The sequence below is a fragment of the Ostrea edulis genome, chromosome 9 (genome assembly GCF_947568905.1).
Source record: "Ostrea edulis chromosome 9, xbOstEdul1.1, whole genome shotgun sequence".
NCBI lineage: Eukaryota > Metazoa > Mollusca > Bivalvia > Ostreida > Ostreidae > Ostrea > Ostrea edulis.
This window is the reverse complement of record NC_079172.1, coordinates 58,865,767-58,890,741: the sequence shown is the minus strand read 5'-3', so window position 1 is coordinate 58,890,741 and position 24,975 is coordinate 58,865,767. Positions and strand designations below refer to the sequence as shown.

Sequence of the window (24,975 nt, the reverse complement as noted above, 5' to 3'; positions counted from 1 at the left end):
TTAGCTTGCTAATGACAATGTTAGCTAGAGATCTGTAGAGGCTTAGCTTGCTAATGACAATGTTAGCTAGAGATCTGTAGAGGCTTGGCTTGCTAATGACAATGTTAACTAGAGATCTGTAGAGGCTTGGCTTGCTAATGACAATGTTAACTAGAGATCTGTAGAGGCTTAGCTTACTAATGACAATGTTAACAAGAGATCTGTAGAGGCTTGGCTTGCTAATGACAATGTTAACTAGAGATCTGTAGAGGCTTGGCTTGCTAATGACAATGTTAACTAGAGATATGTAGAGGCTTGGCTTGCTAATGACAATGTTAACTAGAGATCTGTAGAGGCTTAGCTTGCTAATGACAATGTTAACAAGAGATCTGTAGAGGCTTGTCTTGCTAATGACAATGTTAGCTAGAGATCTGTAGAGGCTTAGCTTGCTAATGACAATGTTAACAAGAGATCTGTAGAGGCTTAGCTTGCTAATGACAATGTTAACAAGAGATCTGTAGAGGCTTGTCTTGCTAATGACAATGTTAACAAGAGATCTGTAGAGGCTTGGCTTGCTAATGACAATGTTAGCTAGAGATCTGTAGTATACTTGTATGATTTTTTTTTTTCAGAATTCATTTTAATGTTCCACAACTCCTTTATAACATCAGAAATATTAGATGGGAGACAACTTTGCAGAAGTGGTCTTCAAGACAAATTGCTGTTGTTGCTGTTTTAACGTTTATCGTTCTTGTGATCATCTTCATAATTCTGGAAACGGTACTTCTGAGTCCACCACCAGTCACCAAAACACAACACCAGCACGACCTGGTGAGGAGTAATGACTTAGGTCCCGCGGTCCACTATGGTATCGTTATTGACTGCGGTAGTAGTGGAAGTCGTGTCTTTCTCTACTTCTGGCCGCCCCATTCCGGAAATTCCAAGGATCTTCTCAACATTCAGCAATTCGTGGACAAGGAGGGAAAACCAGTGGTTAAAAAAATAAAACCAGGTACACATGTATAATCAAAGATTCTTACCATCCTATTTTCCTGTGTTTTGAATAGATTTTTATTATTAATATTATCAGTTACAAATTCATTTCATTCAGTCATTGAATTTTAAGGTTATTTACAAATTTTCACAATATTACATACTGTATAACGGGGATTTTCTGCGGTTGTCCATTTTTTGCAGAATTTTACAGATAGGAAGAATCTGCTATAATTACAATCGCAAAATATTTATGCATGCATATAAGTGTAAAGCAACTGCAGAAATTGGAAACGCAGAATATGATTTGCTACCTGATTTACAAATCAAGTTGCAAAAATTTCCAGCCACAGAAAATACCCGTCATATGGTATGTTTGTTGATATCTTGCATAACTCCTGAAAGAACTATACCTATATGATTAGGGCTCTTTCCCTCCAAAATCAAAAGTAACTTTTTTCTCACAATTTTGTGCAAGAATTTCAACTCATTTAATTATCATTTTTAATTTGATCAAAATTACATAGAATAGGAATTAATTGACTTCATAAATATCACAATACTTTGCCAGTCTAAAAAAAAACCCTGCAAGTTCAGGCCTGAACAAAGAAATTTATACCATAGATCTTTATTTTCGGTAATGAAAAAAAAATTTGTCTGAAGTTGCGCCCTATAATGAAATCTTCACACGATTGTTTTAATTTGATACATCAGAACCGGTGACGAGCACACAAAACAATTCTTGGTTATATAATTTAATACATCAGAACCGGTGACGAGCACACAAAACAATTCTTGGTTATATAATTTAATACATCAGAACCGGTGACGAGCACACAAAACAATTCTTGGTTATATAATTTAATACATCAGAACCGGTGACTAGAGCACACAAAACAATTCTTGGTTGGCCACCTTTGTCATTATTTTGGGTTTGATATTGGAGAAACGAAATGCCTGATGGTATATTCACCTGATAGGCAACTTTTGATAGCAGGATATGGTAAGGGTTTCTGAGCAGAGTAGCCTACATCAGAAACCTGTGGCTAATGTAGATGATTTTCTATTGAATCTCAAAGTTCGGCAAAACTGATTATGTTTTTTTTTTAATTCTGTAGGCTTGATACCTCGGGTAGACGTGTAGATGATTTTCTATTGAATCTTCAAGTTCTGCAACAATAATGATGTTTTTTTTATTTCTGTAGGTTTGGATACGTTTAAAGATAACCCGGAGGCAGCTAGTGATTACATTAAGCCATTGTTGCAGCATGTATCTGGATACATTCCTAAGGAGCAACAAAAGGAGACTTTGTTGCTTATACTGGCAACAGCAGGCATGCGCATGATTTCAGAAAAGTAAGTTATTATACTGGCAACTGCAGGCATGCGCATGATTTCAGAAAATTAAGTCGTTATACTAGCCCCTTTCAAAGAGGAAGAGGGACATGTTGTTGTATGTATGTTGGTTAGTTGTGACGGATTACCAGAGAACCTTGGTGTGATGGTCAGTGGTCATCAAACTTTATAGTCATGTTGTGTGGTCGTGACAAGTAGATGATTGTAACGATTTTCAACTTTTAATGAGGTCAATGAATGCATGGGGTTTCCTAGCTCATGCATACAAAGAAAGTGATCCTGTGGACCAAAAAACCATGGATCACTTAAAAGAAGTCTGTTACTATAAATAACTTACACGAACACACTGTGAAGTCTATTGACTATAAATAACTTACACACGAACACACTGTGAAGTTTATTGACTATAAATAACTTACACACGAACACACTGTGAAGTCTATTGACTATAAATAACTTACACACGAACACACTGTGAAGTCTATTGACTATAAATAACTTACACACGAACACACTGTGAAGTCTATTGACTATAAATAACTTACACACGAACACACTGTGAAGTCTATTGACTATAAATAACTTACACGAACACACTGTGAAGTCTATTGACTATAAATAACTTACACACGAACACACTGTGAAGTCTGTTGACTATAAATAACTTACACACGAACACACTGTGAAGTCTATTGACTATAAATAACTTACACACGAACACACTGTGAAGTCTATTGACTATGAATAACTTACATGAACACACTGTGGGCACTATTGACTATGAATAACTTACATGAGCACACTGTGGGCACTATTGACTATGAATAACTTACATGAACACACTGTGGGCACTAAATCTTGCTTCTGCTTGTTTTCCCCAGATAGAGGTAGCTACAGGTAGAATTTGTACTCAATTACCCCCCCCCCCCCCCCAAAAAAAAACAACCCCATTTTCCTCCTCCCCCCACTCCTTCCAGGTTATAAGGAGAAATGACCCAGTTCCAAATTAATGTGGATCCTATTTACAAGTAACACAGAAAATAAACATAAAGCAAATGTTACACAATAATAGGCATAAAATTATCACAGTGATCACCACATATATAAATCATTTACAGATCATGTAACCGCACAAATGTTACCCAATATTGTGTATCAAAAATATTTAAAGCTTTATGGTCCAGTGTTTTGGCAGATTTTGTCCACTTGATGAAAAAACTGTTAACCTGTTGCATTTATGAATTTACAAGTATATCAAACATGCCTCATGTCATTACAAGTGTTTTTAACAGCAGTTCATATGCACAGTTCACAGTAGACACGACACTGTAACACAGTTGATTGCACATACAGAGAGACAGAGAGAGAGAGAGTGAGTCTAGGTATTGTGTTTGGTGCATGGAGACATCTTATACAGCCACTGGTCCTTTGCTGTCTCACGGAGTATTTTATCGAAGTACTCTTTCCCCTCTCTTTTGAAAGTACTTGCTTTGGAAAGGCTGGAACATTAGTGTAGCTGGAACATTAGTGTGGATGGAACATTAGTGTGGCTGGAACATTAGTGTGGCTGGAACATTTGTGTGGCTGGAACATTAGTGTGGCTGGAACATTAGCGTGGCTGGAACATTAGCGTGGCTGGAACATTAGTGTGGAACATTAGCGTGGCTGGAACATTAGCGTGGCTGGGTTTGATGTACAGTAAAACATACTTATAGCAAAACGAACTTTGATTCGCTATAAACATAATTCGTTACAGTGAAACTTCTCCAAACCGGCCCCTCAGAATACCGGTTCTCCCTGAATATCGGCCGATTTTCAAAGTCCCGGCAGAAATCTTAACATTTCCTTACAAAGAAAGTCTTACAAAACCGGCCACCCCTGAAAACCGGACATCGACCACTTTTTAAAGTACATTTGTTAACAAACATGTGTAATTTACCCTTAATATACCGGCCACTTTTTGAAGACAAGAAAATCTTGGCCAAAGGTTAATTAAGATCGTCCAGGTGTGCAAATTGACTGACCAACCAGCCAGGTGTGCAATTATCCTTTGGAGGTGTGAAAAACACTAGTGACCTCTTTAATTTCTATTGTTTAACTGTGCTGTCAAGGGTGTTAATTGACACTTAGCTAATCCAAGAGACCCTTCCAAATTCTGTACAAAATGTAAAACACAGTTTGGAAATTATTGAATGAATACCGTATCAAACACCATATTGTTTCACCATACTTTCGTATGGATATAAGCGGTAGTTAATAAAGAACAAACCCATGACTGTTAATGATAATCATTTAAAGATAGATTAATTTTCTTGGTTTCCATAGACTTAAAATTCCAAAGAAATATTCAAATTACAATTTCATATTTACTACTGTACTTTTCAAAAATGTCAAAACAAAATTGTTAATGACATAAGCGATGAATGTAAACAGAGTTTTTATAGGTAAGAGGAATTCCAATAATAGGCCTCTGTGTTTTCTTTATGTATCCTGTTATAGATTTTCAGTTTAAAATTAGATGATTTCAGCGAGAATATTTCTTGTAATTCATAATTATCTTTAGGTACAAGCGGACTAATTTAATCTCCACCGATAATTGATCATAGATCACCAGATCAAGGTGAACAGTACCTACTTTGTGAATATTGAGATAAAATGTCTATAATTGCTAAATTCTCGGTATACCGGCCATCTCTCTAAACCGTCCGTTTTTTCCGGTCCGAGAGCCGGCCGGTTTAGAGAAGTTTCACTGTATATCCAAAAAGTTCATAATATATTTTAACACTTCAGGAAAGGAATAAAAATCACTTTTGATTGCAAAATCTGAAAGCATTCAGGGTTTGAAAGATGCACTCTTTGTTTTTAGTAACATGCGACACTTCTGATGTCAGTGTTTGGATTTTGTGATACTCAGGTGACCTTTAAGGCCCAGGGGCTTCTTGTATTGAATATTCATTTAATGGGTCTAAGTCCCAAGTATTGATTCCTTTAATTTGAACACCTTGTTTAAGATTAGTAAAACCAGACCAAGGTGACTCATGTGAGCATTTACACTTCATTCAATTCCAGATCACAGAAAGCCATTTTCCACAATTTGTACACAGAAATTCCGAAGTTATTTCCCTTTGTGATATCAGAGAGTAACCTGGAGGTCATCAGTGGGAAGCAGGAAGGCGTGTACGCCTGGATTGCTGTCAATTATGTCTTACACAAATTCGATCATGGGACAGATGGTAGGTGGGTTTTATATCATTAGATCAGTGAGCTTATGGCTTAGCCTGCTGAATGCATAAAATATTTTGAGAGCATTGCCTATATCTTGAAATTTGGCTCAGAGTATCCTTTAGGCAAGGGTTTAACACACACACACACACTGGACTGCTGGGGACCCGGGAAATTGTTCATTATAATTATCCATTACTCTTTGTAACAGTAATTAGTACTAATCACCAATATCTGATTTGATGCCAACAAGTTGATATGGTGTATTTATTTGCGAGGCTTGCCTATTACAGATCATCCCTTACGTTTTGTTTACACCTGTCTTTCAGTGCCAATGTTTTTCATTATACTCCTAGTCTTTTATTCGTGATGTTTTCGTAATTTCGTGGCACTTTTCGATCACATGGCAATAATGACCAATCATGTTTCTTCTCCACAACTTCGGATGTCCAAAAATGATGAACTCTTGATCTACTGGTTCATTTTTATTTTCAAAAAAAATGTTTTTATCCTACAAGGTTAACCCTTGACAAAGTTTGTAGGCAAAAATTTTTGCTAGTGGAAGTAAAGTGTGAGGATGGTTACAATAATAAGTTTATTTATTATTTATACAATTCAGAGCACCCTCTAGTGGCCGTGGAAGTTCCAGGCAACACGAACAAAGAGAAACGAACTCATGTGAGACGAAGAACAGTGGGAATGATGGATATGGGAGGGGGTTCCATGCAGATTGCATTTGAGATCACTTCCAAGGTCAGTACAGTGTGCCTTTCACTTCCTCACTCCATAGTGTAAATGTGATTCAACGAGATGTACAATTCAGCATATAATGATGTGATTATATATCTATCAGTATATTGAAGGCTTTTTGAAATTGGACCAGAAAACTTTCATTGGATAGGGGTGTCCCCTCTGAAATGAGTCTGAATGTTTTAAGAATACTTAATTATTATTTGTTAACAAAATTCATTTGTTCTTCTGTTTGTCCATCTCTCTATTCATCTGCTAAGGTGTGTCCCCAGATTAAAGCTGTACAAGATTTTAGTTATTCTGATCTATTTTGTTGTCTGTTAACAATTCTCAGACATTTACTACTGTGCCACTTTCTACCATCTGTAGAATAAGGGCACCACAAATTTCAAGGTCCTGGCCCCCTGGGGGCTGAGAAGTGGAGCCAAAAAAATTATGCAATCTTAAGAATCTTGTACTTTACTTTGAGACATTTAGCATACAAACTGCTTGGAAGAAGGCCTTTCCCAAAATTGTGAAAATGATGACCCATGTGTCAGGAGTTTTGTTGTTAGGATGGGGCTCTATAGCTCATAAAGTGAAAGTGCATTATTGATTTAAATGATATTGACTCTTGGTGGTACTGCGTATGTAGTAAGACTGAGCATAGTGAAATCCATAGTCTGTGTACCAAGAGTTCAGACTCCAGGGCGAGGCTGTATGGATCTTATAGTGAAAATACATCAAATGTTTTGAAAGTTTCTTCTCTGCTCCTGAACATTTGGGAAACAGACTAGGTGCACAGTCATACTGAGCGTTGAGGCCTCTACCAAAACTGTTCAACTCATTGCCCCTGGGTCAGGGTTTCAGGCTGCAGGGAGGGAGATCTCAGAGAATGCAGGCTTCTCCCAAGCTTTTAAAACTCATGATCCATGGAATTATGTAGCTAAAAAACTTGAAATACACCTTCACTCTTTGAACATTTGGCTTGTACTTTGCGCAAAAGTTTCTGTTGACGAGACAGTGTGTTCTGACCCTGAACTAATGCCATTTAGTCAAGGTCACTGATGATATAAGAAATTGTCTGGGCCATTTTAAGTCAAGGTCACAGATGATACAAGAATTTGTCTGGGCCAATTTGTCAAGGTCACTGATGATATAAGAATTTGTCTGGGCCATAGCTCAGTAACTGAGAAAGGCTAGAAGCGCATGATTGACACAACAGATGTTCTGTGACTTGACACAACAGATGTTCTGTGACTTGACACAACAGATGTTCTGTGACTTGATGCAACAGATGTTCTGTGACTTGACACAACAGATGTTCTGTGACTTGACACAACAGATGTTCTGTGACTTGATGCAACAGATGTTCTGTGACTTGACACAACAGATGTTCTGTGACTTGACATATGGTATGACTATTAACCAAACTCATGTGGTCAAAGAAAAGGCCACAAGTAAGTAATTCAGAAATTTTGTTCCTGGTGATGATTTGTAACTTGATCTATAATGGAACTTCAAGGCATTAAAAGCTCATATATGATACAACAGTTGTTTATGACCAGTGTATTAAGAACATGAAGCAATTTGTCATATTTCCAAGAGTTCTATCCCCCCCTTTTTCCTTCCAAAAAAGTTTCAAATATTCATCCATGCAATTTTGTAATGGAGAAACATCAGAAGAAGCCAGTGTCCCTTTTGACACCCAGTTCTCGGGGGTTTTTTTGACACCCAGTTCTCGGGGTTTTTTTGACACCCAGTTCTCGGGGTTTTTTTGGACACCCAGTTCTCGGGGGGTTTTTTGACACCCAGTTCTCGGGGGTTTTTTTTGACACCCAGTTCTCGGGGGTTTTTTGACACCCAGTTCTCGGGGGTTTTTTTGACACCCAGTTCTCGGGGGTTTTTTTGACACCCAGTTCTCGGGGTTTTTTTTGACACCCAGTTCTCTGGGGTTTTTTTTACACCCAGTTCTCGGGGGTTTTTTGACACCCAGTTCTCGGGGTTTTATTGACACCCAGTTCTCGGGGGTTTTTTGACACCCAGTTCTCGGGGGTTTTTTGACACCCAGTTCTCGGGGGTTTTAAAGATGCACTATTTCATTATCAACATGCAACACATTTAGTTGATATTCAGAAGACATTTCATTATCAACATGCAACACTTTTAGTTGATATTCAGAAGACATTTCATTATCAATATGCAACACTTTTAGTTGATATTCAGAAGACATTTCATTATCAACATGTATCACTTTTAGTTGATATTCAGAAGACATTTCATTATCAACATGTATCACTTTTAGTTGATATTTAGAAGACATTTCATTATCAGCATGTATCACTTTGATTTGATATCCAGAAGACATTTCATTATCAACATGTATCACTTTGATTTGATATCCAGAAGACATTTCATTATCAACATGCAACACTTTTAGTTGATATTCAGAAGACATTTCATCATCAACATACAACACTTTTAATTGATACTCAGTAGAGATTTCATCAACAACATACAACACTTTTAAGTTCTTCATTGTGAGATACCGTGGAGACTGGTTCTATTTTTAGTAAGTTCTTCATTGTGAGATACCGTGGAGACTGGTTCTATTTTTAGTAAGTTCTTCATTGTGAGATACTGGGGAGACTAGTTCTATTTTTAGTAAGTTCTTCATTGTGAGATACTGGGAGACTAGTTCTATTTTTAGTAAGTTCTTCATTGTGAGATACTGGGGAGACTGGTTCTATATTTTTTTTTAGTACAGCAACATTCCGAAGCACAGATTGGCCGAATTTAATTTGGGATGTCAGGCCAGTGAGTTTGATCACACTTACAGGGTGTACGTGACGACCTTCCTTGGATTTGGTGCCAACGAGGCTAGAGAACGGTATGAAGAGTATCTGCTGTCGTCCAATCAGAGAAACTCAACTACAAGAAACGCAACTATTACTCCAAGCAGGCAAGTGTAAATAGGTCACCTGAATCAGGCAGGCTTCAACCAAAATTGTCAAATTCAGGACTCTTGGGTTGTTTGAATAGGGAAAGGATGAAAAAATTGAAAGATTAAAAGAAAAGATTATGTATAATAACAGACTCTCTGGGCCCTCATAAAACTTAAATTTGAAAGTATTAAAGAATGAATAAATTTTCTTTTATTTTATTTACGTAACTGATATTATGATCCTATATTATCTCTGTTATTTACTGTCTGTTACAGTACATAGCATCTAAAGTTATGCAATTTCTCAATTTTGAACGGATTCAATTAAAAGTTTTGTAAAATTGAATTTTAAAAATTCTTTCGGAAATCTGAGTGCAGCTTTAGATAAACAAAATGTTTCTATTCTATGTGTATTTATCAAGATAAATCTATGTTGGGAATATAAAGTTTGTCCAAACCTGTGCTCAATGTTTTCTAGAAGAAAAACTGCATGAAAATCAGCCTTTTTTGGGGGGGTTGTTAAAATGTCATGTTTGTGATGTCATTATTTCATTTCTACATCATTTTGATCAAATTGAAAATAACTGAGTTGCATTGGGATTCTTGCACAAAACACACTTCATTTTAAAACAAAGAGGTATAGCGCATTTGCTGACGATACGGCCGACTCAGAAATCTAAATGGAAAACACCGGTTTCCTATAATAGACTGGCGTGTTATATTTAAATATAAGGCCAAGGTTTTTGATGTTTCGTTAACCAAGATAAATAACTGCCGCAGTTTAGCATTACTGACATTTATATGAGTCGTTCTTTACTTATAAACCATTTTCCTATTTGGAATAATGAACAGTACAATATTTTCATAGACCTGTGCATTCATATTACACAACAACCCTTTTACATATGGCATTACTTAACTCACTGTTCTGACATGAGTGCAGCGCCTTTAATAGATGTAATCAGTTCATTTGCCTTTGGTTGATAATTCGAGTGTTTAGCTTTGCCTAAATATCATATGACAGTTGCTACATGAGTTTTTATATTTTCTTTTGAGAAGTCAAACTGTATAAGAGTTCTTTTCCTCCCTTTTTACTTATTACATGCTGTGCATTTGTGTCCTTTTCCTTGTAGTATTTGTTATACCCTCCGAAAGAAGTTCAGGGGGTATATAGGAATCACTCTGTCTGTCCGTCTGTCTGTCTGTGCAGATTCTTGTCTGGACCATAACTTCTTTACTCTTTGACTTAGGCATACCATATTTAGCACACAGGTGGATCACCATGAGAGATGTGTCGAGTACCATCATGACCTCTGTATAACCTTGACCCTTGACCTCAAGGTCAAAATTAAAGTTTTTTTTACAATGGATTCGTATCCGGGCCATAACTTCTTTGTTCTTTGACATAGGCATACCATATTTGACACATGAGTGTATCACCATGAGACGATGTGTCTTGTACCTTCATGACCTCCATATGATCTTGACCTCAAGGTCAAAATTAAAGGTTTTTACAATGGATTCCTGTCAGGGCCATGACTTCTTTGTTCTTTGACATAAGCATACCATATTTGACACATAAGTGTATCACCATGAGACGATGTGTTGGGTACCTTCATGACCTCTATATGACCTTGAACTTTGACCTTAAGGTCAAAATTGTTTATAAGGTTTTGACATAGTCATACCATAAGACATGGGTGTATCACCATGAGACTATGTGCCATGTACATTTATGACCTTGACCTTTGATCTCAAGGTCAAAATTATAGGTTTATGCCATGGATTTGTGTTCTGACTGTATCTTCTATTTTCTTCTACAAAGACATACCATATTTTTACACTCAGGAAAGAGGTAATTTATACCTATTAACAACACCCTTTGGGAGACTGGGGTAAGCGGGGGGTATTCTTAGTGAGCATTGCTCACAGTACCTCTTGTTTAGCTTTTCGTCAGTCACATTACGGTATGAAAATCCTGTACACACAGGAACATGTTGGTGTAAACAAACGGAACTACAATAATCTCGGAATAAATTCTCTTTCTTTAAGTCGTAACTTGCAAATATTAGAAATTATGATGAAAATGACTAATATTTGTTATAATATATGTATCACATTTAAAGCACCCCCCCCCCTCAAGAAAACGACCCCAAAAAACGAAAAGCCAAAAAAAAAAAAAATAGATTTTGGAAAAATATTGGACTGACTTTAACTCGGAATGTATGGTTTAAGTGTAAGATTACCAAGCACCTAAACCACTAGACCACCCAGGCATGTGAGTTTAAAGGTTTAACGTTTGACAGGCTGCTAAATCTCAAGGTAAACTTTGAGAACGATTTTTTTTCATATTTTATCCATTTTCAACAAGAGGGCCACCTTAAACCAAATTTCCTCAAATGAACTTATATACAGTCATAATCAAGTAAAACAACTTCAGTGTTTTATTTCTGGTTTAAGGTGGCCTTTTGCAACAGATTGCAATTTTTTATGCCCATTAATAAGTTACATCTACTATATACTCTATATAATCACGGTGATGTTTATGCTTATCAAATAAACATATTATCAACATATCGATATCTTTATTAAGTAATTTGGGTAAACACAAGTATAAACTGACATGGTATAGCAGAATATTTGTAAAAAATGATATTCAAGAAAAAGGTATTTATGTAGGCGAAATTGGATACCATGTGCGCTATACCCCTTTCTGTTTTGGTTGGCAATTAGAATCCTTATCATATATAGTCATTTCATGATGAACATTATCAGCCAAGCATATTTTTACACTTTTTGTACAAAAAGACTTGATTTATGTAATTACATTATAGTTAAGGAGGAGTAACACACCAGAGAAATCTGATATGGATGGAAAGTGGAGGATGTGTACAACAATATTTTGAAAACTTTCAAATTTGTCTTTTTAGCTCACCTGAGCCGAAGGGCTCGAGTGAGCTTTTCTTATCAAAATTTGTCCATTGTCTGTCGGCTTCATCGGCGTAAACTTTTCACATTTTCATCCTTTTCTCCAGAACCACTGGGCCAATTTCAACCAAACTTGACACAAAGCATCCTTAGGTGAAGGGAATTCAAGTTTGTGCAATTGGAGAGCCATGCCCCCTTCAAAGGGGTAGATAATCACAAAAATGCTGAAGTAGGGTGGGGTCATTTAAAAATCTTCTTCTCAAGAACCACTGGGCCAGAAAAGCTGAAATATACATGAAAGCTTCCTGACATAGTGGAGATTCACGTTTGTTAAAATCATGACCCTAGGTGTAGGATGGGGCCACAATAGGGGATCAAATTTTACATGCGAATATATAGGGAAAATCTTTAAAAATCTTCTCAAGAACCACCAGACCATATGAATAGAGATTTAAATGAAAGCTTCCTAATTTACAGTAGATTCAAATTTGTTCAGATCATGGCCCCCGAGAGTAGGGTGGGGCCACAGAAGGGGGTCAAAGTTTTACATGCTGATATATAAGAAAATCTTCTCCAGAACCACTGGGCCAATTTCAATCAAACTGAGAACATATCATCCTTAGGTGAAGGAGATTCAATTTTGTTGAAATGAAGGGTTATGCCCCCTTCAAAGGGAAGATAATCACAAAATGCAAAAATAGGGTGGGGTCATTTAAAAATCTTCTCAAAAACTTCTGGGCCAGAAAAGCTGAAATTTACATGAAAGCTTCCATTTAAGTTTGTAGAAATCATGACCCCCAGGGGTTAGGAAGGGTCCTCAATAGAGAATCGAAATTTTTACATGCAAATTTATAGGGAACCAAACTTGGCACAAAGCATCCTTAGATGAAATTTGTTGATATAAAAGGCCATATCCGTCTACAAGGGCATATGATAATTGATGAATTTGTAGTCAAGTTTAATGATTAAGTTTGATGATTATTAAATTTTTAGTCGTAACCTTTGAAAAAAAATTTCTGAACCAAGCTGCTTATATAATGATAGTTTTGCTCAAGCTTGTTTATTTCTAGGAACTGCCGCTCAGGTGAGTGATGTGGCCCATTGGCCTCTTGTTTAGTTTAAAAATGCAGATTTAGTAGAAAGTAATGGGAGAATTCTGCTAGACTTGAACCTACGATCTAGAGATTCTAGAGATCAGCAGTGGGTAAACTTAGTGAGCTACCCAGCTAGGTGATTAAATTTAAAAGGAATAGGTACAAGTACTTGTATTGCTGAGATTCGTATTTTCATTCATGTTTCTAATCAGTAATTATTCCACATATATATATATATATATATATATATATATATATATATATATATAAATTCTTTTTTATGTATTTAGAATTTATGTAGCTCCGTGAGGCCACGTCGAGCACTCTAGAAGATTATATCGGAGATTTATCCCACTATATATACAGTGGAACCCCGTTATTACGTTCCCCCTTTATTACGTTAGTCCGCATATTACGTTGGAATTTCAAAGCACAAAACCATTTCTTAACAAACCTATATAAAATAGACCTCGTTATTACGTTGTCCTAAAATGCCAGGACTCGGTATTACGTTGTAATAATTCCGACAAAAACGTAATAAACCCCTAATTATTCAATAGTGATTCTCAAAATAATAAGCCATTCACACCTTGACTGCCTGAGGCAGTCACCACGTAAATTTCCTGGTCTGTTTGGGGATTAGAGACGCTTGACTGATCACGCTTCGATAGATCTAGCGACATCAATACAGGTGAATACCCCGTATAGAAGCCAGTGATAAACAATTAAATAATGTTTATTTAGAAATTGTACTCTTATGAAATTTACTTCATTTTTCATATTTTGATAATCAAAGAAATAATTTCTCAACCACCTGCGTGTTCAGCATAGTGTGATTACCTTCGCTATTAAAACACTATTCACGGACAGCTTTGGTACCAAACAAGAAAGACAAAATTTATCGTAGCAATGTTACAACCGCTTGGGTAACTGCTTGGACATAGGTGACTAAAGGTGTTCAATTAAAAAAATTGTTCGTCGTTTGGACATGCAGTTTGGGTGTTCGTAAATCTCGTCCATACATACACCAATCTATCGGCCGATTTGTGCACGGCATTTACCTCAGTGAATATTTTAAAATCCCTTGATGCGCACGTGATTTTAGTGCCATCATTTAGCATTATAAATGAAATCTTCGTGCATCATATTTTTTTTTTATGTGGATTGCGCTTAAATTGTTCTCCGTGCATGTTTATCGTTGGTGAGAAGTGTGCAAGTGTTGGGTATCGTGTCCGTTTTGTGTCTATAGTTTTGTTGTTTTTTGGGTGGGATTTTTTTTTATTGTGTTGTGTATTGTGTAATTAGAGAACTTAATAAAAACGATGTTTTGTTATTTTTTAATACGAATGTTGAATACGAACCGGAACGAGTTATTAAGAGAAATTTACATGAACGCATTGTTTTAAAGTTGAACAAAATGGCGGTCCAAACGAATGCAGAAAAAGCAACGTTTATCAAAACATCCTTATGTATCCTACACCGAAATAAAGAAAAGGGATAAGAACATGAAGAATTACGGACATTAAAGATAAGATATAAATAAAACAAAGTACCATAGTCTTTTAAACAAAGAAACAGTAATAAAAGATATATTCACACACCCCTTCACGGAGTACCAACGGACGATATACAATTTCCAAATGATATTTTTAATGGATTTAACTGGGAGCGTTTATTACGTTGCCCCCGGTATTACGTTATTTTATCGTGACAAAATGGAAAACGTAATAACGGGGTTCCACTGTATATATATATATATATATATATATATATATACACACACACACATGTATATAATTATATATATAAATATATATATAGATATGAGGGGATCACGAGTTTCAGGAAAAAATACTACCTAAAACTTATTTTTTTTCACGACTTGGAGGGGTCCACATTCAATAAGTGAAGTGAATTCATTACTGGTATTTTATGAATTTTCACCTCGAAAATATTATCTACGACATCTATATAAGTAAAAAAAAAGTGTCGAACATAAAACTTTTCATAAACATAAAATCCTACTGATAAGTGGGATAAAAACTACTGTTATTGTGGCAGCAACCTGTGGGGTGTATGAGGTTATCGACAAGGCCCACAGACCTCTCTTCTAATGTATATCACTTGATTTGTAACCAAACACATTTTGTTTAAGCAGACAGAAAAGAAAGTCAGATATACCGGACCCCTGCCTCCCTGTGAGTCTCAGACAGGAAGTAAAGGACTCCCGGGATCGTAGTCACTTTCTTCACGGACAGGGAGACTATGAGACTTGTCGTGCTTCTCTACTGAGACTGTTGAACTGGAATTCCTCGACTGTCTGTGAACAAGCGCCTTGTTCAATGAATGGAGTTCACCAGCCTGTGATTTCTTTTCATAATAGTGAATTCTATGCTTTCTCCGAGTTCTGGTACACCATGGATGATGTCTTCAGATTAGGAGGGATTTACAACAGTGAAACTTTTGATCATGAAGCAAAAGTAAGTGTGTGGGGGGGGGGGGGGGGGGGAGGTAATTTTATATTTAAAAAAAGATGTATGGGGAAATTATCTAAAATCTTCTCTGATAATGTATGACCAGTTTTCACTAAAAATACCTGTGACATCTTTTTGGGTATGGAATAAAAATGAATTTTGTGGTTTCTTTCCTATTTGAGCTGAAACAACAGGGCTGTTCTTAAGAAACCTATACTTTTCTATTTCTGGACAATCTATTATAAAAACTAGATCCATAGTCATAATAAGCATGAAGGCCAGCCCCTGTCAGAATTGTGGAAATGATCTCAGCCCCAAAGTGGTGTATTAGACTCATAATCTGAAAATGCTTTATGTCTTTCGAAAACAATTCATTGGAACATGTAGTTCATACTTGGAACAAATGTCACTACTGACCAGACAATGTGTTATGATTCTGAAGGTCATTCAATGTCACTGGTATTAAGGTTAGAAATATTTGTCCACTTTGTAGAAAGAAATATTAGAAGCACATGTTCAGTATGAGCAGAAATTTGTCCTTGTTTGGAATCAAAGTTCAAAGTCATTAGAAGAAAAATGAGGTAGCCATCTGGACCAGTGTAATAGAGAAACATTGGTAGCTGATATTTAACACAATGATCGCCCAGTCAGTGTTCTGTCAGTCACTGAGTCAAATTCAAGGTCACTGTTCAGAAAAGAAGTTCTTCATGTGATTCTCAGGTGACTGTAAAGGCCCATGGGCCTCTTGTTTCATGTGAAAGGCTAGTCATGGGTTTAACGGTAAATAATGTAAGATTTTAAAACAACGGCCCCAGGTTCAAGAATTTAGGCCCTCAGGTGTGGCTATATGGTCATTCAACGGAAAACACGAAATCTTTAAAAATCATCTTTATAAACTGGCTGCTCAGTGATTACGAGTGTAAGCTTTCTACCAAAATTAAGAGTTCATGATTTAGGTGGAAATGAAAATTAACTACATCTTAAAAGGTGTTCTCCTTTATGCCTGAAAATCTCTACCAAACAAATAATGCATAGTAATAGCCCCTGCAAACAAAAATTGGGTGGTCCATTGAAATTATCATCTTTGCCTGTTCATCCATCCATCTCTGTTCAATTGTTTTGTCCTTCCATCTTTGTTTCCAGACCACAGCTTTGTAATGGAAAAACAATAGAAGCTGACACTGTGTAAAGGCTGCTTATGTCAAAGGCTGTTTATGAACAGGCAATGTAATGTGACCCTAAATTAAGTACATTTTGACAAAGGTCAAGGTCTTTGATAATTGATAAGTTAGAAATCTCTGTTTAGGACACAGTTAAGAAACAGTAGAGGCTCAAACTTGCCACAAATATTTCTTATGACCAAACAGTGTGTCTTGACCCAGAATGATGGTCATTAGTTGAACGTCAGGTCACAGGTTAAAATGTTTAAAGGAAAAATTTATTTTTCCATTTTTATTGTTTACAATGTTTATCTACAGTATTTCTAATGGTCAACCAAAATTTGAATATCAGTTTTTGAATTACAAGTGAGATACAGCACTCGCAATTCTTTGTTATGTAAACAAGGCTTGTGCCATGTTTTTGTTTACATATACATAGATTGCTTAATAGAAAATAACATGTTTAAAACAAAATGAGATGTGCTAAATACTAGAAACCAGTTATGTTCAGAATTAACTTGTATATTGAAAAATCTGCTTTAAACGAACTTTTACTGGTATATTTAGCCTATATGTAAACAAAAACATGGCACGAGCCTTGTGTACACAACAAAGAATTGTGAGCTCTGTATCTCCCACGTACCTTGACAACTGACATCAAAATTTTTCCTGCCCATTAGAAATACCTCAATTAAGCATTTTAAACATTAAAAATGGAAAAACAAACTTTGAAAATTTTGAGCTCAAATCGTGTCCATGCCCCTTTAATGTGGGCCATGATATTGTAATAGAGATATTTGACTCAAAGGTTGATTATGATCAGACAGTGTTTCAAACAGCCTAATTCAAGGAACTTTATTATATACCCATCAATGTTTTGTTTTTTAATACTGTGGATTTCACAAAGTGTAATCCGGTTTTCTGAATCACCACACTGGTTTTCTGATTCTGTATCAGTATCCTCTGAAACTAATAACATCACTATGACGTCACAATGCATCAACGCAACTTCTTTTGTGGAAAATATTGACCTTGTCACAAACAATACTGCGTACACAAAATATAATTACACTGTATGTCTGTGTTTTAGATAATTTAGTTTACATTAATTATCTTATAAATGTGGATTTTAAATGCATAAGGGGGTATATGATAAATTTATCATTACTACAGTAACTTGATCTAAAGAGCTTGATCTTGTCTCATGGACAGGCGCAGATCATCAGATCAAACTCAACGTCTCGTGTGATCTGATGATCTGCGCTTGTCAACTCGACGTAACCCGACTCTTCGGATCAAGTTACTGTAGTAATATTATATATTTATTATGGAGAGACTTTTGAAGCTGATATTAGGTGCATTAAGGTTGCTTATGACAACACAGGTTATTGTAACCAAGATCATGGTCACTGATAAAAAAGGTCAGGACTACAGTCTGCACCATACGGAGCATATGTATGTTACTACAACACACTTCAACTTCACTATGTTGATGCATTTGGGAGGTGTTGGAGGGTGAGGCTGGATCGCAATGAGATGGATAGTATTATGGCAGATAATACAGTCACCAATCGGTTAACGATATATAGTTAACCAATCTTACGAATATCAAACAAACCACTTATATTGAAGTCTCTTATATTGAATTACGTGTTATATTGAAGTAAAAATAAATCCTCAGTAACATTATTCATATGGTTCAACATCAGTTATATTGAACTTTGTGTATAATGAACAATTCGGGTCAGTTACCTGAATTTCATTATATCCGGAGTAGACTGTATAATGAACAATTCGGGTCAGTTACCTGAATTTCATTATATCCGGAGTAGACTGTATAATGAACAATTCGGGTCAGTTACCTGAATTTCATTATATCCGGAGTAGACCGCATAATGAACAATTCGGGTCAGTTCCCTGAATTTCAATATATCTGGAGTAGACTGTATTTTGAAAAGTGATATTTGTGCGTATCAAGTTATACTTTATTAGAGAGAATTTAATTTTTCCGATATCAGAGGAAGTGTCACAAGAGTACCATCAGAACCATCCTCTGTTTTTACAAGCGAATGGTTTATTTTGATGTGAATACTTTCTGCGATAGCTACTGCATTACTGAATGTATTAGACAGGCAAATTTTTCAGCATCACATGACCATTAAGGAGTTTGGAAAGTAAAAGAAAAGTATACCGAAAACCTTTTAAATGTGTGTTTCTTTGTCACTTTTCACAGAAATTTTGTGGCACTAAGTGGTCCACTCTGCAGTCTTGGTATGATGAAAAGCTATACCCAAGAGCAGATGAAAACAGATTCCGGTCAGTATATAGTTTACCTGACAACAATGAAAAATTAGATTTCTGTTTAGCTTGCCTTAGCTAGATCTACAGCATGCATTACTGATGAGGGATTGTGTTTCCTTCAATGTGTAGTACATATATAGAGTTTGTTTACACCATCCCCTGTGAGGCTTGGGCGGGGCGACAATAAAGACCCAAAGTTTTACAATCAGTGTATTTACAATCAGTGTACTTACAACCAGTGTACTTAATACAACCAGTGTACTTACAACCAGTGTACTTACAACCAGTGTACTTACAACCAGTGTACTTACAACCAGTGTACTTATAATCAGTGTACTTACAACCAGTGTACTTATAATCAGTGTACTTACAGTGTACTTACAACCAGTGTACTTAATACAACCAGTGTACTTACAACCAGTGTACTTATAATCAGTGTACTTACAACCAGTGTACTTACAACCAGTGTACTTACAACCAGTGTACTTACAACCAGTGTACTTACAACCAGTGTACTTACAACCAGTGTACTTATAATCAGTGTACTTACAGTGTACTTACAACCAGTGTACTTAATACAACCAGTGTACTTACAACCAGTGTACTTATAATCAGTGTACTTACAACCAGTGTACTTACAACCAGCGTGTACTTACAACCAGTGTACTTACAACCAGTGTTACTTGTTAGCTCACCTGAACCGAAGGTTCAAGTCAGCTTTTCTGATCACATTTTGTCCGTCGTCCGTCTGTCTGTCCGTAAGCTTTTCACATTTTCAACTTCTTCTCCAGAACCACTGGGCCAATTTCAACCAAACTTGGCCAAAAACATCCTTGGGTGAAGGGCTTTCAAGTTTGTTCAAATGAAGGGCCATGTCCCTTTCAAAGGGGAGATAATCACAAAAATGCAAAAATAGGGTGGGATCATTTAAAAATCTTCTTCTCAAAAACCACTGGGTCAGAAGAGCTGAAATTTACCTGAAAGCTTCCTGACATATTGCAGATTCAAGTTTGTTCAAATCATGGCCCCCGGGGGTAGGATGGGGCCACAATAGGGGATCAAAGTTTTACATACAAATATATAGGGGAAAACTTTAAAAATCTTCTTCTCAAGAACCACTAAGCCAGAAAAGCTGATATTTACAAGAAAACTTTCTGACATAGTGCAGATTCAAGTTTGTTCAAAACATGGCCCCCAGGGGTAGGATGGGGCCACAAGGGGGGGATCAAAGTTTTACATACAAATATATAATTAAAATCTGCTTCTTAATAACCACTGAGTCAGAAAAGCTGATATTTACAAGAAAACTTTCTGACATAGTGCAGATTCAAGTTTGTTCAAATCATGGCCCCCGGGGGGTAGGAAGGGGCCACAAGTGGGGGGATGGGGGGTCAAAGTTTTACATACAAATATAGGGAAAATCTTTAAAAATCTTCTTCTCAAGAACCATTGGGCCAAAGAAGTTCACATTTACATGAAAGCTTTCTGACATAGTGTAGATTCAAGTTTGCAAAAATCGTGGCCTCCAGGGGTAGTTGGGGCCATAATAGGGACTAAGGTTTTACATGCAAATATATATGGAAAGTCTTCAGATATGGGCCAAGGTGACTCAGGTGAGCGATGTGGCCCATGGGCCTCTTGTATTTGTCTATCTATCTGTCTAACTTATATTTGTTTATATATCTGTCTATCTTGTATATGTCTATCTATCTGTCTATCTTGTATTTGTCTATCTGTCTAACTTGTATTTGTTTATATATCTGTCTATCTTGTATTTGTCTATCTATCTTGTATTTGTCTATCTATCTGTCTATCTTGTATTTGTTTATCTATCTGTCTATCTTGTATTTGTCTATCGATCTTGTATTTGTCTATCTATCTGTCTATCTTGTATTTGTTTATATATCTGTCTAACTTATATTTGTCTATCTATCTGTCTATCTTGTATTTGTCTATCTATCTTGTATTTGTCTATCTATCTGTCTAACTTATATTTGTCTATCTATCTGTCTATCTTGTATTTGTCTATCTATCTTCTATTTGTCTATCTATCTGTCTAACTTATATTTGTTTATCTATCTGTCTATCTTGTATTTGTCTATCTATCTGTCTATCTTGTATTTGTTTATATATCTGTCTATCTTGTATTTGTCTATCTATCTGTCTATCTTGTATTTGTCTATCTATCTTGTATTTGTCTATCTATCTGTCTAACTTGTATTTGTTTATATATCTGTCTATCTTGTATTTGTCTATCTATCTGTCTATCTTGTATTTGTCTATCTGTCTATCTTGTATTTGTCTATATATCTGTCTATCTTGTATTTGTTTATATATTTGCCTATCTTGTATTTGTCTATATATCAGTCTATCTTGTATTTGTCTATCTATCTGTCTATCTTGTATTTGTCTATCTATCTGTCTATCTTGTATTTGTCTATCTATCTTGTATTTGTCTATCTATCTGTCTATCTTGTATTTGTCTATCTATCTTGTATTTGTTTATCTATCTGTCTATCTTGTATTTGTTTATCTATCTGTCTATCTTGTATTTGTCTATCTATCTGTCTATCTTGTATTTGTCTATCTATCTGTCTATCTTGTATTTGTCTATCTATCTGTCTATCTTGTATTTGTCTATCTATCTGTCTATCTTGTATTTGTTTATCTATCTGTCTATCTTGTATTTGTCTATATATCTGTCTATCTTGTATTTGTTTATATATTTGCCTATCTTGTATTTGTCTATATATCAGTCTATCTTGTATTTGTCTATCTATCTGTCTATCTTGTATTTGTCTATCTATCTTGTATTTGTCTGTCTATCTTGTATTTGTTTATATATCTGTCTATCTTGTATTTGTTTATATATTTGCCTATCTTGTATTTGTCTATATATCAGTCTATCTTGTATTTGTCTATCTATCTGTCTATCTTGTATTTGTCTATCTATCTTGTATTTGTCTGTCTATCTTGTATTTGTTTATATATCTGTCTATCTTGTATTTGTTTATATATTTGCCTATCTTGTATTTGTCTATATATCAGTCTATCTTGTATTTGTCTATCTATCTGTCTATCTTGTATTTGTCTTTCTATCTTGTATTTCTTTATATATCAGTCTATCTTGTATTTGTCTATCTATCTGTCTATCTTGTATTTGTCTTTCTATCTTGTATTTGTCTATCTATCTGTCTATCTTGTATTTGTTTATATATCTGTCTATCTTGTATTTGTCTATATATCTGTCTATCTTGTATTTGTCTATCTATCTGTCTATCTTGTATTTGTCTATCTATCTTGTATTTGTCTATCTGTCTAACTTGTATTTGTCTATATATCTGTCTATCTTGTATTTGTTTATCTATCTGTCTATCTTGTATTTGTCTATCTATCTTGTATTTGTCTATCTGTCTATCTTGTATTAGTCTATTTATCTGTCTATCTTGTATTTGTCTTTCTATCTTGTATTTGTCTATATATCTTATATTTGTTTATATATCAGTCTCTCTTGTATTTGTCTATATATCTATCTATCAATCTATATGAATGAATGACATATATTTATGACATTTTTAGGTTTCAGTGTTTTAAGTCTGCCTGGATGTCCACAGTTTTACATAAAGGACTGAAATTTCCACACAGCTATAAAATGTTGCGATCGGTTCAACTAATTAACCACAAAGAGGTGCAGTGGACCCTGGGAGCTCTTCTACACCGCACCAGATTCCTTCCACTTAGGTAAGCCATTATACTATAATTTTCTTTGTATAGTTCCTAAACATTTTAGAATCAGCTAAGCTTTAATATGATTTATATATTATACAATATGATTATTCCCGAAAGGAAAACTTCAAATCGTCACATAGGGTGAATAAAAAGGTCATGTTCAATGGAGTATAAATAAAAAGGTCATGTTTAATGGCATGTAAATAAAAAGGTCATGTTTAATGGAGTAGATAAAAAGGTAATGTTCAACGGAGTAATAGAGTTTACCCATTTTTCTGTACATTTATCTCTTATCAGCAGACAACATTTATCACAATTTCCTTTTTTTTTTAGGGGAATGAATAGATTTGAAACTCAACACAATCCTCCACCATGGATGAAGAAAAACAGATTTATCAATAGTGAATATGTGATTATCTTCTGCTTAGTGATTGTCTATGTGGCAATTTTGATATATTTAAAACACTTAAAGATCTGCCAAACTAGGAAAACAGACAAGTTACATCATGTCCCATCCATGTCATATTTCATGGTGGAAGAGGATCAAGTGGAACAAGGTCTCAATTATGTAATGGTTAACAAAGCGGATATTGAAGGTGGAATATGACTTGAATTATGCAATGGCTAACAAAACGGATATTGAAGGTGGAGTGTGACTTGAATTATGTAATGGCTAACAAAACGGATAACAAAACAGATACGTAATGTAGGAAACCCTAACAGGAACTATAGACATATTTATTTGTATTTTATCTGACATTGTTGCTGATTTATAAACGGAGTGACACTTAATTGTTAATCAACTGGGACCATGCAATGTTAGAATTCTACAAATACGTTTCTGCTAGTCTTCTGAACCCGTTTCAGACCCATTCCAGAAGTGCTTTTATACAGCATCAATGTATAAACCACATTGGTGACATTCAGTCAGCATTCTAATTACCAATTTGGTGTTCTTCCAGCTTTCAGACTGTATTGAGTTCATATGTTATATATTGATAACATTAAAGTGTATATTGTAAACATTCAAAGACTACGTCTTTCATTATATACAGTTAAATTATCATTCATATGCTTAAATTATTATATGTAGTCATTAACTTGAGGTCCATGGATATGCAAGTTATATACTGGGGTATGTATCATAGGATTTCTCCATGATGTAAATGTATTATAATTACTCAAAATATATCAATTCCTTGGCAATTTATAGAGATGTTGTTGGGGGGAGGGGGGGGGGGGGCAATTTTATCATGTGATTCTGACTACACATCTCAAACTGATGTAGTTAGGTCTGGTTGTTGTAACATTGATTGAATGTAATTTTGATTGATGTCATATTTTTTGAAATGCTGAAACATAAAATATGGAAACCATATTATGATTAAGTTATTAATCCCCTACCAACGAAGTTGAAGGGGACTTTACGTTTGCGCTCCGTCCGTCTGTCTGTCCATCAGTTCAGTTTTCCGCACTTTTCTTCTCTGTTCTTGCAGATATTTATTTTATATTTGATATGATGCTTTGCCATAACAAGCTACAGATCAAGTTCAAATTTCGTCTCAGTCCATTGATTTTTCACTAAGTTATGGCCTTTGGACTTAGAAAAATATCATGAATTATCAGTTTTCCAGACCTTTTTGTGGTGCTTACAGATGTTCATTTGATATTTGGTGCATTGCTTTGCCATAACAAGTTATACAGATCAAGTATGAATTTCCTCTTGGTCCATTCATTTTTCACTAATTTATGGCCCTTGAACTTAGAAAAATAGCATGAATTATCAGGGTTTTTTCTACCTTTTTGTTGTGCTTGCAGATATTCATTTGATATTTGGTACGAATATTGCTTTGCCATAACAAGTTACAGATGAAGTTCGACTTTTGGCTCAGTTCATTAATTTTTCATTAAGTTATGGCTCTTGGACTTAGACAAATAGCATGAATTGTTAGTTTACATCCAAGTTTCTTATCTCTGTAGATAAGATTGCTACATTCATTAAAACTTCTAGCATAGTAATACAACAATGTAGGTAAATTATTCATGATCACCTACATGTCACAGTT

The 24,975-nt window shown here is 35.4% G+C and overlaps 1 protein-coding gene across 1 annotated transcript in view; it reads left to right on the top strand.

The window, feature by feature from the left end:
* The window catches only part of LOC125659634 (ectonucleoside triphosphate diphosphohydrolase 7-like), a 29,896-nt gene extending 5,609 nt beyond the window's left edge, over nucleotides 1-24,287 (top strand). The window contains exons 2-10 of the mRNA XM_056149706.1: nucleotides 612-991; nucleotides 2,178-2,328; nucleotides 5,398-5,561; nucleotides 6,170-6,303; nucleotides 9,042-9,241; nucleotides 15,404-15,725; nucleotides 19,113-19,195; nucleotides 22,760-22,921; nucleotides 23,243-24,287. Coding sequence (XP_056005681.1) covers nucleotides 612-991; nucleotides 2,178-2,328; nucleotides 5,398-5,561; nucleotides 6,170-6,303; nucleotides 9,042-9,241; nucleotides 15,404-15,725; nucleotides 19,113-19,195; nucleotides 22,760-22,921; nucleotides 23,243-23,516 — 1,870 coding nt within the window. The 3' untranslated portion in view covers nucleotides 23,517-24,287. The remainder of the gene's footprint in view (nucleotides 1-611; nucleotides 992-2,177; nucleotides 2,329-5,397; nucleotides 5,562-6,169; nucleotides 6,304-9,041; nucleotides 9,242-15,403; nucleotides 15,726-19,112; nucleotides 19,196-22,759; nucleotides 22,922-23,242) is intronic.
* The last annotated feature ends 688 nt before the right edge of the window (nucleotides 24,288-24,975 follow it).